The following is a 20,362-nucleotide window of genomic DNA, read 5'->3' on the forward strand; positions in this document are numbered from 1 at the left end:
TTGTGAGGAGACTAAAGATCAACTTGCAGCTGGCACTTCCACCCCCACCTCTCCTTAATACTTCAGTCCACTTGCTGCCAGACAAGGATCATGAGTCAGCTCCTAAACATATTCTCCTTGAAACAATAGCTATAGCTCTCTGCTGCAGCTATACCACTACTCTGGCTCCAAGGGACACGCCACAGTTATGAAAACAAAAGGACTGATTTTAACCTATAGCAGCCTAACACCAGAACTGAATGATATAATAAGCATGCGCTAAAGAATACTATGCTAAACCTGTGAGATTAGCAAAGCTAATTTTGACATATAACAGGCATGAAGTCAGTACTGTAATGAAAATCTGCAGAAGCAGCAAACAGAAGTGGTTTTGGGGCTACATGGTAAAGCAGATGGCTTTTGCATAAACCTTTTCAACTACAACAGGGTGCAGTTTGATACCACAGCATTGTATGCTGCAGTACTAATTAGAGGGCAAAGGAGCCAGTTTAGCCTTTACAAATTAACTTTATCACAACCGTAGGAGCTGCTCTCTCAATTCTGAGTAGCCAGCACTCACTGAAACTCCTGCATTCACGAAGATGGAACTCCAGCACTCATCCCTCGGGGAGATTTAAAAAAGGAAAAAGCTTCCTTTTGCAAGGACATTTCAGCTTACCAGCTAATGACATCAAACTCAAACTTTAACTTTTCTGACCCAAACACTGTCAGACGATAAAGAATTCAAAGAAAAGGTTAGAAGATGCATTGGAGATCTCTCAGGACTAGATGTTAAGTGATGAACTGGTAGCGACTACTGAGCACTTAAAGAGCTGTGCACATAGTAAAGGTTAGACATAGAGGAGTCTATGCCTGTGCAAAGCACCCTCAAGAAATATCAGCACCCAGAGCATGCCTTACCTGCAGACAGTCCGCTGATATCCTCTGAAGAGATGTTGCTGAAAGAGCTACAGTGCAAGCTAACATGTTAGGAAACTTAAGTGAATGTTACATTTACATTTTTATTTCCAGCTAAGAAATAAGCAAAACCAGTTGTCCTTTCTCACTTCACTGTAATTTGTGTTTCTTACAGCTGAATACTGCCAATTACTTTGAAGGAGTCTCTAACCCAAAATACTGACACATCTTGAGCCACATCGTCCTACAAGCCAGAAGGCAAGTTGGAGACAGAAATAAAAGACTACCTCACAACATGTTCAAAGAGACAGGACAATTAAAGTCAAGTCTGCTTCTCCTTCTGCAGGACCCTGACAGGTAAGTTTTGTGGGACTGCGCAACAACACAAATTAGAAGGTTCTACTGTTAATGCAGTGCATCGATTTTACCATCAACAGAAATGTGAATAATGTATACATTCTGTGTAAAAAGATAGCAGACTATATACATATGTATCTTTTAAATTATTTTATTTTGTGTAAGCTAAAAGGAAATTTACACACTTAAATCTCAAAAGACCTTGGGCATGCACATTGACCTTTTTAGAGGTTCTTCTACATAGCTCTCTTTTTTCCATAGGAATTTCCCCAAACATTTACAACCCATAGTTTTTTACTGTATATACAGCCTAAAACCATAGCAATCTATGATTATGTCATTTTACACTGTGCAAAATCAAACAGGAATAGTGGTACAACAGAACATAAAAATTTTTAACAGGTAAATTTCATTGTAAGACATTCATATAGTTTTGGTCCTTCTTTCCAAATCAAACTGATTAAAAGCAGACAACTTTCTAATGACCCAAAAAATCAAGTGTTTAGACAGTGATCCATAACTGGAACAAGAAGTTACAGACAGCATACCTTTCAAAAGGCTATATAGTGACAGAGCCGTACTATTGAAGTTGAAGAACATAAAAATTGATCAGCCAACCAATCAAACAGGGGGAGGGGATGGAAGAGAAGAAAAGGAAAAACACATCTTAAGCTTGTTAAAACACAAAAGAAATTATTGGGTTTTAAAGAAACAACAGTAACTGAAAATCCATAAAGGGACAATGTAACCTTTTGGTCTTTTTCCCAGCAATAAGTATTTTCATATATGCAGGAACAAAAAAGATGCTCAATGCAATCTGAAAACCTTTAAGGGGGACTTCACTGATTGTGAAGATTGAAGTTTTCATTATGTGTTTCCAAGATTATTTTTTTTTTAACTTTTTAAAGTTTTGTAAGAAGGACACCACCAGTGTATTTCACAAAGACATAAATGTATACACCCCAGCACAACAAAAAGAATAGATCTTCAAAAAGATTTACCCCCAATTATTTACATTTTTCTCTAATATAAATTTAGGACTCCAGTATGTAAATAAATATACATTACTATGTATACCTTTCTAGTGCTGCTTACCAACAAATCATCTGAACTTGATTTTTTTTTAATTAAAGCAAGATTGCTTTTTACGACCCACAGAGGGAAGGAAAAAAAAAAATCAATAGAAAATGTCCAATTCACATCACTTTAGTCTACCTTTTCTTGGCAGCTTGTTGAAGGTGTTAATGTAGCTGGGAACATCAACACCTTGGCATGCATGAAAGTTAAGTCAGGAAGGCTAGAAATCACCTTGGCAGCCTCTTCACTGAGATGTTCTTCCTTTTTAGGCTTCCTGTTGGAAGGAAAGAACAAAGTGCATTAATCCACTACCTGATATCCCTTGGATCACTGAAAGAATCACTGATTGAAGCAATTGTTCTGTCAGTTTGTCTCCCATTGACAGGCACTTCTGTAAGCTACTTGAAGGTAGTCTAATGTTATAATACCTACCTGCCTACCAACAAAATGTTAACATAGAAAGTCAGCAAAATGTTCCTGTATATTGTTGCAATAAGGAAAAAAAAAAAAAGATTTCCTATTCAGATGCTAATTTTATATATTTTTCTTTTTTTTGCAGGTTCCTGTGTGAAGAGACTCACTTGAAGAGACAACCATGCCCATATTCTAGGGGTAAGACAATAGGAGCATTAGTTCTAAACTACCTAAATACAGTACAATCTTTCAAAATAAAGTGGAAAAACCTTGAAAGGACATTAAGAAGTTCCTAACTTACTTCTTAATACTTTACTTTTAAAATAAAAAGGTACTTATGCTGCGTATCCAACACGACCATTCTCAGATTATACATCATACTGCTCTACATCATGATCCACAAACCCTTTTTTTCCCCCCAGGGCTCAGCAGCAGCAAAAGGTGGCTCACAACTTGTAGCTACTTGCTTTGAAGTGCAGTAGTATGTATAGCCATAATGATACATACAGCAGTTTGGGAATCATTGGTGTTTACTTTGCCTGTTGCATTATTCACAAGAATTACTGAGCGCAAATGAATAAAGAGGTCTGAATCCCATGTTGCTTGGTTCTCACTATTATGCAAAAAACTCCGATCTCCTAAGTAAAATGAAGCCTGGCTCAGACTGCTACAGAATACCTCCCTCCCCTGCCCAAACATCCATACTTTACAGACATCTGGCTTATCTTTGAAGAGTGCTGCCTATTACTAGAAATACTCAGTTTTCCATCAAACATTATTCCAGTCCCAAAAAGGCACCTGCTACACCCTGTAATGACATTAGAAATTCTAGCTAAATAAGCTCCCTCATCTTTGGGGCAAAAAGCTGAGACAAAAGGCTTGAACCCAATAAACTGCCATTCCCTAGAACACTTCAGAAATTTCTGTCCTGTATCTTGTCTTAACTATAAACTTTAAACCGAGCCTGTGAGAGGGCAATGCCCACTCTGATCACAAAGCAGCATGTACTTATATTTTCTTTTGTCAGCATCCATCAGGATTGTTTCCTGAGCTGATCAGAGATCAGGGGAAAGCAAGGGGCTACGTATTTGCTTCAGCAGCAGTCTCAGACTTTCTTAGCTAGGAGGAGAAGAAAAAAAAAAAGCTGGAGTCAAACTCAACCTTGACATCACTGATCATTGTGTTGACACTGAACTATCACTTTTGTTTGCTACTTGAAATCTCCACTTGATGAAAGATCTCTAGATGAGGCAGCCTAGATACTAAATCTGACTTTCCTTCACTAGAATAGCAATATTTTCTTTTCTCTGCTGCAGTGGAATTTCATGAGCCACTGACTAGGCAGATTACCAAATTCTGGAGGACAAACAAAGCTGTGTGCTGGATTTACTGAAGGAAGAAGCAGAGAGCCAATATGTGCCTCCTTCTCTAACAACTTCACGGTCAGCTCTGTTTGCACTCGAAGGACTATCTCTGAGCTGTTGAAATGTGGTTCTCAGCCGCCACTGTGTTATCAGTATCTGGTGCCACTATTAGTAATCACTTACCACAAGCCTCTTAAAGGTACAAACTCCTGGTGATCAAGGACTTAAAGCTAACAAAGGAGTGTTTGACAGAGGAAGCCAAAGGAAGAGGGCTGACTCAGAGATCTGCATTAAAAGGAGTTCCTGTAATTGTTAATCAGGCACTGAGATGAAGCTCACATACTCCTTGCTATTTATATGCCTCTTCCTCCTCTGCTCAACTGTGGCATGCTAAGAAACAGCACTGCTGGGTCCCAGAGGCAGCATTGCAGTTTATTTGGTGGTCGTACGCAGGACCTTTACCACAGGACGATGCTATCACTTTTGCTGTAATAGCTGGTCTCTGCAACATCACTGCAGAACATTCACACCAGTGAGCACAGTCCAATGTGAATCTCACCTGATTACTGAATGCTCCCCTCCTGGCTGGAGACCCTTTACAATAATTTATTTACTTAATGTGCTCTGTAAAGAGTATCTGTAAAGGACAAGCTAACACACTAACACAGCAAACGTTACTTAACTTTCTATACGCGTAAGGAAGAAGTTCTTTACTGTCAGGGTGGTGAGACCCTGGAACAGGTTGCCCAGAGAGGTTGTGGATGTCCTGTCCCTGGAAGTGTTCAAGGCCAGGTTGGATGGCAGAATGAGCAACCTGGTCTAGTGGAAGGTGTCCCTGCCCATGGCAGGGGGGTTGGAACTAGATGATTTTTAAGGTCCCTTCCAACCCAAACCATTCTATGATTCTAACTATGACCAAATTATAGCTATAGATACAATCACTTGGTAATGCGGCTCAAAACTTTTTCTTAAATTATCTCAGTGCAGAGAGGGATGAGATGGCCTTAAGTCTCCATTCCTCAATGGAGAGGGGCAGGTTCCTCCGGAAGACAGTAAAACTTGACACTGCAAGTACCTTTCTGGGTAACAGTCAAAACCTTCAGTAGCAAATATCACCAGGGAAACCCTAAAGAATTACTCACTAACTCTTTAAATTTAAAAGACAAAGTAGCATCATCACTGCAGACTGGTTTTACCCTTAAAACTTACCTAACTGCCTAATAACTGCAGTGTGTTTTGATAGAGGCAAGAGAAATAACCACATCGGGTACATTAATTTCAGTCACCACTTTGCTGAAGATGTTCCCATTGTCAAGAGCTTCTTTTGCCAAACCCAGGTCTGGGCAGGGGCATTGCAGAGCTTCTCCTGCTCATACACTCTTAATTTCAAGATACCACGGCTTACAGAATGGACAGCCAAGTGAGCGGATTGTCAGCAGCAGATGTACTACTGTCTGCTTTGGAACCAGGACTTTTGATTACTAAACCATGAAAGGACCCAGCTCTGGCTCAAAAAAAGGTCTCTGCCTCATTCAGGTTTTAAAACTACCCTCTACAGAACACTTTGCCACCATCCAACTCTTCTCTTACACTAGTTTACATTTCTTCCCAAGACAGAGGACAGAAGGGATGCCCTTACCCAAGCAATTGTTCCAGTCCCTCTACCTGCTGGCATGAAGGTTTCCTTTTCAAAGGCACGTTAACACTAAGCTGCAAGAAATTAGCCAAACTGACGGGCAGGGAAGTTGTTGGAAGAAAGTTTAGCAAGAAATAGTGAATGCTTTGTCGATGTGTCACTCACACCTCACTGTTCTGTTTTGCATTCCAAACCCTTCCTGCAGCATTCAAGTCTTTCAGGACTTCAGTCATCTTTCATGTTTGCAAATGATTTTGTAGATAGCAACAGCAAGGCCAGGCTCTAATAGTAACAATGAGCTGATTAGAAAAATGCACTTTAAAAATCACTCTAATCAAGAGTGCTCCATCCAACACCACCCCGAAGGAATATTTCCAGTTTAAAACAGGGGTTTGGGCATTTCTTGGAAAGGTATCAGTGCTCTGCTTTCCTTCAAAAAGACAGCAGATAAACTTTTGCTCTCTGCCAATTCTATGGAACTGGGCAAGGCTGCAGAGTTGCTGTGGAATGCTGTACTGGATCCCTGTCCTTCACTTACTGCTGCCATCAAGGTTTCAGGCTCAAGCTGGGGGGGAAGTTTCCCCTCCTCTCCTAACAGTTTCCTTCTGAGAAACTGACTTTCCAGCTTCAAGAGATGGGTTTGCAAGCACAAGATGGGGTTATTTCAGACAAAGATGACTCTTCACAGGGCTTCCTACAGCTGAACAACGGTATTTTCACTCTAAACTTCACCCTAAAGATCCTGAGTTCAGACAAGTTACAGACACAGGATAGCCTCAGCACAACTGATGTTGCCATCAAAGTGATGTTAAGCCACTGGCCACATCTTCCCCTGATCAGTTATCATGAATGGCTAATAGTCCATATTTGCAGGCTGGTGCATGAACGTCATCTTTGTTGAGCTGGCTGTACCCAGCCACTCCTCTTTTAAAGTTTCCAGTTCATTTAAAAAAAGAATAAAAAAATTTTCAAAAGAAAAACAATTTTACTACAAAAAAGCTAACATACTGCAACATATTGGCATACTGTTGAGATAAGACATTCTTATTTCTCTGAAGGTTTCTAGCTTGGAAAACAGAAAACCAGACTGCTTTTCTTTTGCAGACTATGAAATCATAAAACACTTGAAATCTTTAAAATTCAGAGTTGACAAAAACATATAAAATGTATTGAACACTGAAAACAGCTGCTTTAAAACAGCAAATCCTTGTGTGTGTCTGAACTTAACCACCAAGTGTAACATCCCCAGCCTCTCTCTACAGCCTGATGTATTGCTACAGCACAGATCTAGAACCTCTTCCTACTCATAAGCAATGCTCTCCAGAACAGGGGAAGGACTTTGATATCTGGATAAAGAGCTTTAACAGTGCAAATATGAGCTTTCAAGTGCATTGTGGAAGCATTGGAAAAAAACCCAAACCCCTCATATCAAAACAAAACAATACAGAAAAATGAAGGTCAACGTTAACTTAAGCGAAGTAGACTTCCCCGTTCCTTTGTAAAGAAAAAGTAAGCTAAGACATCTTACAGCAAACAAGCAGTTATGAATCTATGAGTGGAGATAAAATAATTAATAAAATACATTTGGAGTTTGTATATCCTGCTGTGAATTTGTGGTTACTTTTAAATTAGACTTAGAATATATTACAAAAATATTTCAACTGCAACTATGTTTTTTAATTAGTGAGAGTCAAACTTTCACACTAGTGTATCTTCAGAAGGAGTATATGCACTCCATGGGTAGAAAAATAGGCAATCCAAAAGCTGACACACAAAAATCAGCATTGAAGTGTGGAGTTCCCTCTACTGGTTCTCCCTTGAAATTTCACGGCTTGTTGACCTTTTTTATTCAGTGTTCACTTCGAACATTTTCACTGCGGGAAAACTAGTAAGATAGTTTTCTCAATGAAAGAACATGTTTTAAAAGAGCTCTTAAAAATTATAGTTTTAGTCATTTTAAGAAAGCCAACTATCTCCCACCATTACAAATCACTAAATTTGCCACAACTCTTCAACCGCGGCTCTTTTTTAAGTGCTATGCTGCATGGAAATGCATCTAGTTTTAGAGTGCTGAATAAACCCTAAAGCTCACTTATGAGTGAGGATACGTTGCTATCTATTAGTTGCTAATATTTGTTGCGTGTTGAGGTGTGCACTTCCTAAACAATAGAAACATTTTACTTGGGGAGAATCACTCAGCAATTCTTTTAATGGGCACAGGCACTAATTACATGTTAAGACAGTCCATGATCCTACTGCTTAGATACAGATTCAAAAAATAAACCCAGAGAATACAAGCTTATAAATGGAGACACTATTCTGTACCCATTCAACAGGACAGACTTCAAGGAAGACATTTGACACCTAAAGCCTTTATACAGGTTCTACCTGTAAAAAAAAAGTACAGAAGAACTTCACATGAGATCCATGAAGCAGAAAGGACATCCTAAACGAACTACATGCTCGTTCCTTAACTTGCAACAGCAAAATGAATCTGATGTTTGGTCACTGATGTTTTGACAGGTGCTAGAAATATATGGGAAGGGACAAATATTGTCATAATTATTAGTCAGTTTAATAATTTTACTTGTGGAACATTCCGTACCTATAAGTTACACAGAGGACCAAGGAGAATCTTCTGTCAAAGTCCTAGGTCACTGAACTGTGTGGTTCAGTTTACCCTTCCAATCTTAGGAATCAAGCTCTGTTCTTCAGAAAGTTGCTTCCTCCAGTTCAGTGTTTGGCACTAGCTTTTCAACTTATGTCCTGGTGACCTTTTTCTTTCAGCTCATGTACTGTTTCCCATCTTATTTTAGAGTTCAATGATAATTTGAAATACGAACTACAGTACTATGAATTTCATATTTAAATTTAATTATTAAATTTAAGCCTTTCGATCATTCAAGAACTTCCGATCTAAAATAGCACACATATTCACTCCTCAAATTTCATGCCACCCTTAGAAATAGAAGAAAAAAGCATAACAAAGAGTATCTACCTTGTGGACGTGCTTGCCTTCTCCACTGTGGACATGAGTCTTGCAAATGCATCAGTCACTCTGTTGCTTGCATTGGAAGTTTCCAGTTTTGAGGTTGTCAATTCATACAACTCAGGATCCACACCTTACAGTATAAAATGATAATCAGTGATGGTTGGAGGCAAGTATAGCCATAATAAGCCACACACCAACTTGCTAGAGACTGTTTTCTGTAAACATCTGAATCATTTATAATTTCAAGATACTTGAAAAGAACACGACAGAACATGTCTGCGTTTCTGAAACACCATCCTCTCTCGCCACTCTTTTTCAACACCTTTTATAGTTGTACTACAAAACAGACACACATTTGGATCAAGTCTGGCATACAAGGTCTCAGTCTAAGAGTAAACAAAACAAATTTGATTTACCTTTTAGAGTGAAACACCTGTAAAGATGTCAGCTGTGTTAAAATGGAGTGTTTCAGTTACTTCAACTCAACTGTTTGTATTAAAAGAACGCTGCATGTTAACAGGGACCAACTCTTTAATGAGAGATTACACACAACACGTATGCATTAGAGTACATTTAGTATCTTGTTTTTCACAAGAGGTTGTGTTAAAAATTTTTTAAGTGAGAAAAAGCAGATTTCATGATACATACAAGTGGAATGGCATTTAAAAAGTTACATACTAATATGTGTAACACTACCAAAACTTTTAGGTTATGCTCCCTTTTCAGGTATTCACAAAGCATCAAGTATCTAGATGTTTCAGCCTTGATTTCCTCGTTTCGGATATCTTAAGTCAGATGCTGAATTTTGACATCACATATGTTGTGAATGGATTTCAAATTTTATCAGCAAAGGTAATCCTGAAAACAATGCAAACAATGAAAACCTGCATCCAAAAAAATAACATACATATGGGTGAAATTCTACCTGTTTAGTATCAAGCAGCACATCTCAGTAGGAAGTAGCTCTAGAATTTCCAGATATTAAGTACATTTCCTTTAAAAAAGTCTCTAGGAATTAGGATTATGAAAATAAATCAAGAGGAAAGACTGTTACAACACATTTTGTTGCTCAGAAGCATTTTAAATTGGTGATATTCCTCTAGTTACAGTTTCAGCTATTTTATGCTTCATGGGTTTAAATGAAGTGCATATGTACCACCCACAATTACAGATATTTTTCAAAAACAGTGTAGAATTCAAAAACAGAAGCATCGTGTTTTATAGACACCTGCGTTCTAAATAAGTGTAACACTAAGTGCTAGCTGGTTTGGACAACACAGAAGCATTTCTTACTACTGCAGAACAAACACTGGAAATACTTGGGCACGATGGCCACATGTAGCTATACCTAATACAAAACCAGCGTTTATAAACTGATGTGCTGATTATTTTACCCTGTTTACTTGCCTGAATCAAGACACTATTAGAAGTACTCCTGAAATACTGAAAGATTACTAAATAAAAAAAAAGTGCCTGCACCTATTGTCCTGTCTTTTCCACCCAGTAATTGCAGTACTATGTGCACAAACAGATGATGTTAATAAACCTCATGCCTGCTTCGCATGAACTCTCCCCAAGCAGTGTCTTGGCCACTCATCTTTTGCGCACAAGTACTCTTTCATTGTTAGGAAACTAAGCTGATCAAAAAGTAAAATTAAGAGAATCATCTGCTTAAGCTGCAGGGGGGGGGCGGGGGGGGGCAGGGAGAAGATTTGCTCCATTTAATGAGTCGATTAAAAATCAATCAGCTGTCCTTCAACATACATTTTTTTAAAGTCTGGATTTTCAAAGTTAATTTCATCCAGTTTCATGCAAAACACTAAAATATGTACTGTCCTGAGACCAGTATACCAAGACTTTAAGTATTGTCAGATGTTTACAGAACTTGGAAATAGGAAAAAGCCCAACTATTCCATAGAATATCCACTTTTAATCAGGGAGAAGACTTGAAGAAATACACTTTGACTTGCAGAAGCCTGTGAAATCCCATTAAGGTACAAATTGTAAAACTAATTGAAATAATGAGTCCTTTGACATGCAACTCTGCAAGAAACGTTAAATGCAACCTTTTAAGCTACAGCATTTAGATATTCACATTTATGGTCCTGAATTAATTTTCATTGTAGTGTGATGTCACTGCTCAATTTACTGTTCTTTTGGCACCTCTTGCTCAGCTACACTTATGTTAAACTATTAACATGAAAACTAAAACAATACACTAAATCTGTGGGAACATACTAGAAATGAGTAACTCCCTGTTCACAATGTAGAACGCAAATTTGTATTAAAAAGTTATTTTGGCTACTGATGAAAGACTTAGAAGAATATAGTATAGATCTATAGTGAGCAAAACTAAGGTCTTCAGAGAAAGAACAAACTTCTACTGAGAAAAGTATCTCCTTTAAGCTGAAAGATCTAATAATTTGTCTTTCAATTATTTTATTATTTTAAAGAGTTGCATATTTTCCATTTTATTCAAATGATTAGAGAATATTTAAGGAAAGCACTGCAAAACCTTAATGAGATATTGAAGGAAAGTTTGCCAACCAAACCCCACACAAAGCTCCTAAACACACACACACACAAACACACGAGCTGCAAGCCAAGAAACAAATGACTTTCCCAGAAACAAGTGAGGAGGAAACAAGAGCCAAAACAAAACAAAAAAACCAAAATAGGCACTATAGTGCATACCAGGGAAGATGATAATACCTGTAACTTGATGAAACAACAACAGCAACATAAAAAAAAAAAAAATGCAATAAGAGGCTAACAGAGTATCCCTCCAGTAATCACTTTAAGTGTGCACACCATCAGGACACAAGAAGGTACCCAACTGCACGAGCAGTACACGTACTGGGTACTGTCGACTTATGTCTATAGACTTGCACGCATTTACAAAAGAATCTGTAAGACTCAAGCATCTTGAATTCGCTACCTATTACTTCCATGACAAACCTGCCATCTTTCATCTGATAATGACATCTCTCAAGGATGGAATAAAAAGACATTTGAAATGTGATGCCACAAAATTGCCTTCAATGATCGGATTTCAAAACTAAAAAAGCAGGTTTTTGAAAACAAAAAACACAATAATAATTACAAGCACTTATTTAAAATGTGGGGAAACCCCAAACCTCTTAAAATTTGATTTTTTTTGAATTATAATCACTAAGAGGAAAAAATCCCTTCCTATGAAGAAAGTGATTATCATGGCTTCAGGCATTGTATTGAAAGAGTATTTGCCTTATCTACTTAACCTATGCACTGGGATAAATCCCCAAAATGTTCCCTTAAATTCCTGCAGAAATTTATTCAAAGTGTAGGTTTTCACAAGTTTGCGCAAAATACTCAGAGCATGTCAAAACCATGTGATAAATGAATTCAATTGCTTTCACATATTTTTCAATAGAGAGAGTGGTGTTTTCATCTCCTTTTTAAGGGAGTAAGTTGCAGATAAAGTGCTTTGGTTTTATAATTAAAGTTCATGAACTTCTTATGTCCCACAAACATGCAACTATCCTTTTTTTCTATTATGAATGTTGTTAAAACACTTTTTTCACTTTATCATTAATACTAGTAGCTCACACAAAGAAAAAATTTACAAACTGCTGGTAGCCACAAATCCCAGCAGGGATGTGATTGTTAAGTCCCATAACTTTATATTCACATATAACTTTCAAATAACATCACAATCCTATAATTTGGAGGCACTCACTCAGAAGACACACCTCACTTTTTGGGAATCATCACATCTACAGCATTTTCAATTTTTCTTAAGTGTTTAGAAAAGTTAACTTGCAAATTTCTCATTTGAAACAAGTGTTTTAACATCTTATTTGCAAGAGCGTAAGAGCCATTCATTCCTCCAGCATGTGACAAATACAGAGCTGACAGTACCTTTTAAATACTTCGCACTTGATACAAAACATCAGAAAACAGAACACAGATTAAAAGGAAAAATGCAGTAGAAAGACATTTTAGAGAAATGCAATGTAAAATTTCTCCTTGTTTATAGGAAAGTCGAGTGATGTGCTCATGCTTTTAGTAAGTCGTTATAATATTACAGTTGTGGTTTTAACACTCTGCTGACCTGGGATTGTGGTGGTGCTGCTAGAGCTACTGTCATCCACGGGCCCAAAGAAATCAAGGTTCAGAAGAGTGGAACCTCCACTAGCTTGAAATTCAGTGACCGTGTTGGTAGGCAGCCATATAGAAGGTAAGCCAAGGGAGGGGTTTATGTGTAAAAAGGGGTAAGACACACACTTGAACATGCAAGTTATAATTAGTACTCAGTACGCAATTTAAAAATTGACATGAAAACAATGCTTACAGTATTAGTTTGTACCTTCTAAAATGTTAACAACTTAATTGAGTGCACATCTCCTCATGTACAATGCAGCAAGGAAATCAACACTAGTAACTTTAAAATAGAAATATTTATTTCAATCTAAAAAATTAAAGAGAACCAGCACGACCCAGAGAGAAAGATGTGATCAGTTAAAGGGAAACAATATATAGGTCAATTGATAGAATATAGTGGGCTTTTTCTCCCCTCACTGAAATTGAAAGCCATTCTTTTATCAGGAAGACTTAATAGATCCCCAAATATCACAGAACCAAAAAAATCTTTAAAGTTTTATTTAGCAGCTTTAAGCTATTAATTATCATTATCTTAAAGCAGTGTGAACACAGGGTAACAAATGCCACTCTTATATCCAGTTCCTCACTGGTAAGTTATACTGTTCCCCTTTAGTACTAAACCAGAAATCAAACCAAGATACATTTTAAAAAAGTTGTTTGTTAAAAAGAAAGCATGATGATTGACTGAAGTAATAAGACACCAGACAACAGCAAAAGGGTCCATCCAGGCTTTCCTTCAGCACCATGATATTGCTATCCAAAATCTTACATCCCACATGTTCTGAAACAACAGCGTGAGGCAACACCAGTGCAGTAAGAGATGCAGTTTATTTTAGCCTGCTTTTGAACAACTTAGGTGTCATGAATTAACTGCTGTTAGCAGGCCTCTCAAACATATCAGTTTCTTTACAGGTTTCTAGTCTGTCAATCAAACAAGTTTCCAAAACTTGTTTTATTTCCTTTGCATGCACTTACATTTCTGAAAGTGGAGGCGGTGGCACAACTCACTTCACTATTAAAATAGACATAGATGAAGGGTCTTCTATGTGATAACTATATACATTTACAGATACAAATAAGTTCGTAGCTACCTCTTTAATATATTAGCTACAATTAGCTCTTGAGTGTAAGCAAAAGTGATAACAGATGAAGTCACATTTTTGAAATATAAAATTATCTGTAAATCTGAAAACTTTCAGCTCAAGAAGTGTATCTTTTGCAAATAGTTCGTGGTTAAAATATTGTGCTTTGAAGTAGCCACTATACACGAGTTTGTCATTCAAAGGATGTCTAAAGAGATAGTTCATTGGTGAAAAATACTCTTCAGAAGTAAAACTCATCAATCTAAAACGCTCATGTGTTCAGTTTCATTATAATGTGCAGTTATACATAATGAAGTGTTAATACTGCCACTGTGTCACTAGCATATGGCAGGAATCTAATACTTAGTGTTTTTCAGACTACATAATACTTCACGTAGGGGCACAGATAATCAGAAAGAAAGCCTGAATTTCCAAAGTTAGGAGTAAGAAATAAATATTATATATATATTTATATATATGTGTGTGTGTATATATTTAAAAAAATAATCAGCAGATAGATGTTTGTCTGAACTTTGTAGCTTTCTTATCTCTAGCTCTGGTGCTAGAGGCTCTACGGAGAGACGTACCATCTAAAGGGTTAGTAAGGCCACTGCTACTCCAGTCAAACTGGACAGGTGGTAGAGATTCCTAGAGTTGAAAAGTCAGAAATCAGATTTTATAGTCAGTTCAGGTTACAACAATGCAAAGCAGTTCAAACAACAGATTCTTTAGCGTCTAAATACTAAAAAGAAAACTAAATGAGCAAGCCCCAACTTTTGGGAGGTGTGTATTTTCATAATATGCACTAAAGATTCAAAGTAGATTTGTTCTACCACAGGAAGTCTCATTAAATTCTGAACAGTACAGATTAGGTAACTTCTAACTCAAACAGCATTTGCAAATTAAATAAAACATATGAATTGGATAAAACACCTTAAGGCATAGCTGAAAGTTAAACTACTATTACTTTCATGGAAGATGAGGCATTTTGCATAAAAAGTTATGTATACACAATTATAGGAAAAATTCGAATAGGGTTATTAGTGAAAGCTGTCTGTCTCCATCCTTTGCCCTGATTATATATAAAACCAGTTATTTACCATCAAACAACCCATGATTCTTTTGGTTTGTTTTGCTTTTGAGAGACAATCCCACCATGTGAGGGACAAACTATCAACACCTTCCTCATTCCACCCCCTTTAAAAAAATAATTCTGTGACTTATTATCCTTTAACAATTAACTCATTCAATATATAAACAAAGCATTGGTAACAATGCTTAAACAAGAGGAGCATGGAAATGTTGACTCCTTCTGGGAGCTCATTCCTGCCTTTTCATTTCCTCTTGTTAAGTCTTTTAGCACACACACAGGTAAATCAAGCAAGCAGCAGGGACCATGCTTTACAGGGAAAGTGTGTTCAGGTGCAGTGTAACTTGCAAGTGCTGTCCTCCTGTATTCTCAGGACACAAACTGATGGCACAGTATCAGAAATGTCTGAAATAAGTTGATCTTTCTACTTCTGTGCATTACTTTCTGCTCTCTCCTCAGTGAGGTCAACTGTGAAGAAGTACTGAGAAAGGATGTGCCCTGAACTTCTAATAGAACAATCACACTTATGGAAGAAAAGCAATGGAAGTTCTCTGCAGCATTATTCAAAATGCATCACTAGTTGTCAAGCTTCCAGTGGCTGAGACATACCTTCTCTCTGCTTTTGTAGAAAGTCAGGTGCTGGGGTTTTTATGTTTTGTTTGTTTGTTTGTTTTTTTTGTTTGTTTTTTGTACTTTCAACTATCCAACACAGAAAAAAAATGCAGATTCACAAATCAAGACTGCAGCAACCTGAGCTAGCTTTGTACGATTAAGCTAACTCTAAGAGGCTTTTGCTAATTGATAGATGTTTACAGAAAGAAAAATGAAGGGAGCTGGAGATTTCTGTATTTACTTATAGTAAATGCCTTGCCTAGAAAAATTTTTCCTACTTAATGACTTGGAAATATTTCCAATACTGAAGACAACTAGAACAGTACTCACTCCACAGAGCTTACGGAGCTGATGCTATGCTTTTTACTTTGCTTTGGTAATGAAATTACTAGCATTGAAATTATTTGCATGGAAACAGTGTTAGCAGTGTGGAAGCTAACACCTGATGAAGTAATGATCACTATCATCAGTAGCCTGTTCAAAGTTCGTCACATCTAAAGTATATTAAAAGGGGGTTGTAAAAAAAAAAAAAAAAAAAAAAAAAAAAAAAGAAGCAAGTATAACAATTTAATAGCTTTCTGCTCTGAGGAAAATGCACTCAAATTGAAACAAAGTAGCTTCCTACCAACTGGCACTTACTAAGGAAAACACCCACTACATTTTGTGTCAAAAGACCAAGTCAGGACTGATGAGTGTGACAGAATTGCATTGAAAAGGTGGTACCAATGGCTTGCTAAGCTTTTCCCTTTAATCATGACTTGATTCTCAAATTTGCCAAGGAAAGGAGAAAGGATGTGATGAATTCTTCCTAAAATGGAAAAAAAAAAAAATCTGACTCCAAATCAGTAAGAGTATACTAAGTATACTAGTCTGCTCTGCAGCATGAGGCCATTTCTGCTGACTTCAACCACTTGCAAAAGAAGTGGGTGGCAAGTAAAGCAGATCCCATCTATACAGGACACTGGCAAGCCCTGGTCTGTACAAGAGCAAACAAAGTTAAAGGAGAGGACAGAGGCAAAAGCCAATTAAACAGAAAGGAAAAGTTTTTTGTTTCTAGTGACCTTGGCCCTTAGAAAACTAACTATACTGGGACACCTGAACACAGCATTGAAATCTCAGACAACAGGAACATGCTCTGCAAATGGGAATATAATGTTTTGTCTTTTGGTGATTGCGAGGTTGCTAGACTACTGCATTTACAACCATTATTTTAATAACATGCTTTAAGGAAAAGCACCCAGTCTAGAAGAATATTGAAAATTGGGGCAAACTGCTCTTACTTCTTCTTCCATCTTAAATTAGGGGACACAGTACAGAAATGAAAAAGTATACTCAGCGGTCAGAATACTACTCTGAATGTTAAGGAAGTGAGAAAGAGGAAACTAATATACTTGCTGGTTCTACTGCATCGTATTTCACTTTGACAAAAGTGAGAGATGTTTTCACACAGTAATTTTAGAATGGTATTATGTAAGAGCTTTTATAATCCAAGAGTAAAATGTAAATGTTTGTGTCTGTGCCAATTGTTACCCAAGGAAAATTAAACAAAGAAAAAAAAAAGGAAGTATCATGCTGTCTTAAAACTGGGGGAAGAAAATAGAAGGGCTTCTAATACAAACATATCAATATTTAGATAGATCCCACAAATGAGCATCATAAACATTTCAGGAAAAGGTTTACAAGGAAGTAATCCATACATTTCATTGTGTGTATTCATTGGCAAAATTACAACAGTTCTGAAAATTATCCTTCTCAGACACCACCTTTAAGCGACTGCCACATCTGATAAAATAGCAAGTTCTGTAGTATCTCTTACCCACAAATCTTTCTCTCTTACTCTGTCGACAAAGCTACATACATTCTTGGATCTTTCTCATATGTATAACTGGAGAGCAGTTCCATGATGGAGCCTTTGGCTGGTGGCCAATAATACGGTAGTTTACATCTGTCATTGTTAGAAGTCCTGATGGTCCCTTATGTAATTAAAAGTGTTTTTAAAGACTGTTGCCCCATGGGGTTTAATTAAGGTTCAGTCCCTAATAGCCAGCAAGTATAAGATACATATTTCTGTTATAACCTGATCTATAATTCAGTGGTTTACATGCATGCAGATGTGCTGTAATAGGCACCCACAGAAAAGAACTGCTGGTAATTTTCTTCTAGAAAGGTCTGGGTCACTGTGGACTTATATTCCCATATAAAACTTAAGCAAAACTAGGCAGGTAAGAAATCCCAAAGTTATCCTGTATGCTGAGACAAAGCTATCATTAGACTCTACCAAAGAAACGTAGTCCCAAATAGAGAGGAGAGGATGCTTTGAAGCAATAGTGAAAGAGCAGAAATAACTAGAAAACTTTTTTCAAGAAAGCCAAAGAGAAGCAGGTAAATAAACTTTAAAACAACATTAACCAGAGAACAATATCAAACCAAGAGAAAGCAATCAACATTAAGTCCAGACAGCAACCTTTTTAAACAAGCACTGGAATATATTTTAATTGCATTGCCTGAAGACTTGGCTATGGTGTAGAAGCCCACTATAGCAGATGCTGTAAGGAAAGAAGGGTACCTGTCTCAGGTTTCACAATCAAGGTTGCCTATTTGAGCAGCCACTCTTTCTTACACCTGATGTGCCTTGATAGAGCCTTTTACTTCAGACCTGCAAAAGCTTTGAGACGCCATGCTTAGATAAAGGCAACAGTAATCAGGGGATTATTTCATATTCTGTTTACTGCCTTACAGTTATGAGCACAGAGGAACAGAGAAATAAACCCTCCAATTGTCAAGATAAACAACAGATCAAAGAAGAATTTAGATGCTACCTTCAAATATAAAACAGAACGAGTCTACAAAAGTCATCTTTATATGACAAACTAATGTGATAGATCAGTCAGTAACTTAACTTGCTTGAGAGGAAATATCATAATTTCAAAAACCTTGTCCTTACAGCTTAAATGGCTCGATGGAAATTTGTCCACTGTATTTCCACAGTCTAACCAACCCAGTGAGACCCTCTGCAGGGAAGGAGGCCAAAACATACAGAGTTGATATAATAACTAGGAAAATTTGTTGCAGCTTATTTGCTGCTTTTTTCTTCATTCTTTTGATTCCTAATGGTCTCTATTTTAAATCTCTGCACGCTTTCCTCTGTTCACCTACAACCAAAAAACTTAGGAGGCATTTCTGTGTTTCTACAAATGTTCCTTCCACTCCTACTTTTGCATCAGCAGTCTTACTCCCTCAGCAGGAAGTCATGCACATATATGCACAGACACTGATCTGTATACAAGTCCCATAAATGCCAGTCTTTGAACAAAGGAGAACTCTTCTCCTTTCCTTAAGCAAAGCATAGGAATCTATTAACAAGAGCCTCTCCTTCCAGTAAGAAAGCCAATATTCCAAAGTTTCTGAATATAAGAATGACCCATCATCATCACTATCTGATAATGGAGGAAATTAGAAGTTTTAACTAAATATTTACACATTAACTGGGTAAGCTTAAAAATACCTAAATTGTCGCACCTAAATTACCTGTGTTTAGAATAAGAAGTCTCAGGGTCCACTAAAATTGCCTATATTTCCATTGCATATTTACCAATGTTTATAGCACAGTTCCTAATGAAATGTTTACCAAAGTTTGGGCACATCATCTTAATACTACCACAATCTGGAATATTCCTAAGAGGCAGCCTGCACAAGTGAAATAAAACAGGATTTTCCCCAAAGCAAACAGAAGCCACCAAACATTAACAGAAGATGAGGCCAAGAATGAAGCATGGTCTCTGAGGTGGAGAATTGACTGTTCATGCCCTGAAACTTTCTGAATGTCACTTAACTGTGGCCTCTTAACATTCTTAATGGTTAGAGCTCTAACTCATCTATTCCCCAAAAGCTTATTTTAGTGTTTGTCTTTTTTGGAAAAAAATAACCTAAGGCCAGCAGCGTAGACAGATAGCATAGAAGCTTCCCATAAGTATTCATGGACCACAACTATTGAACTGAGACGGCCTTGTCAGAACAAGCTGTGGGACAGGATTATCAAACTGTGACAAGTAATGGGAAATTCTGCTGCAGGAGTACCCAAAAATACAAATTCATAATTAAGAGATAAAAAAAGAGACTTTGGTAAGTAGAGGTTCTTATTTTCAGCACTCAGCACTATGACTGCCAAGCAACTGAGAAAATGGCACGTCAGAGATGCTGCTACTTCAGGCTCTTGCAGCTCTCTACACTATGTTTAGTATATGGTTTAATCTACATTTTCCCCTCTGTAAAAAACAGAACTTTGAATGCTGCAGAAAGCCAGTGAAATTTTCCTACTTTGTTCATATATATAAATCACACCAGTGATTTCTTCAGCTCAGACTGGCTGCAATAACCATTATTGTTACCTTTTCTAATAGCCAGTTCAGCTGTTTAGTTCCACTATAGTATTTGTGAGAAGCAGCATAGGAAGTGTCACCAAACATATATACTACTATAGAAAATAGCCTCAGTTCTAAGCCCACTGACATACTGCTATTCCACAATGAAAAAAAATTTCATTTAGAGCTCTGCACTATGGTAGAGCAAAAAGCACAAGGAAATCACTATAATCAGAAGCGCATAGTGTTAGGTCAGGTGTAGCATAAGGATAATTCATTTTGGAATGCCTTCAATCAGAAGTCACAAGCATAGCAGGTAACTAAAGATGCTGGGCAG

At 37.3% G+C, this 20,362-nt stretch overlaps 1 protein-coding gene across 2 annotated transcripts in view; it reads right to left on the reverse strand.

Annotated features, from left to right (window-relative positions):
- Positions 1-1,608: 1,608 nt before the first annotated feature.
- Positions 1,609-20,362, reverse strand: part of AFTPH (aftiphilin) — a 48,367-nt gene continuing 29,613 nt past the window's right edge. Inside the window, exons 7-10 of one of the 2 annotated variants that reach the window (XM_075035561.1) lie at positions 14,550-14,610; positions 12,831-12,914; positions 8,744-8,867; positions 1,609-2,605 (exon numbers count right to left, since the gene is read on the reverse strand). In XM_075035561.1, the coding sequence (XP_074891662.1) occupies positions 2,461-2,605; positions 8,744-8,867; positions 12,831-12,914; positions 14,550-14,610 (414 nt within the window). In that variant the 3' untranslated portion in view covers positions 1,609-2,460. The remainder of the gene's footprint in view (positions 2,606-8,743; positions 8,868-12,830; positions 12,915-14,549; positions 14,611-20,362) is intronic. The other variant, XM_075035562.1, reaches the window with a different exon arrangement.

The sequence above is a fragment of the Buteo buteo genome, chromosome 9, assembly GCF_964188355.1.
Source record: "Buteo buteo chromosome 9, bButBut1.hap1.1, whole genome shotgun sequence".
Classification (NCBI taxonomy): domain Eukaryota; kingdom Metazoa; phylum Chordata; class Aves; order Accipitriformes; family Accipitridae; genus Buteo; species Buteo buteo.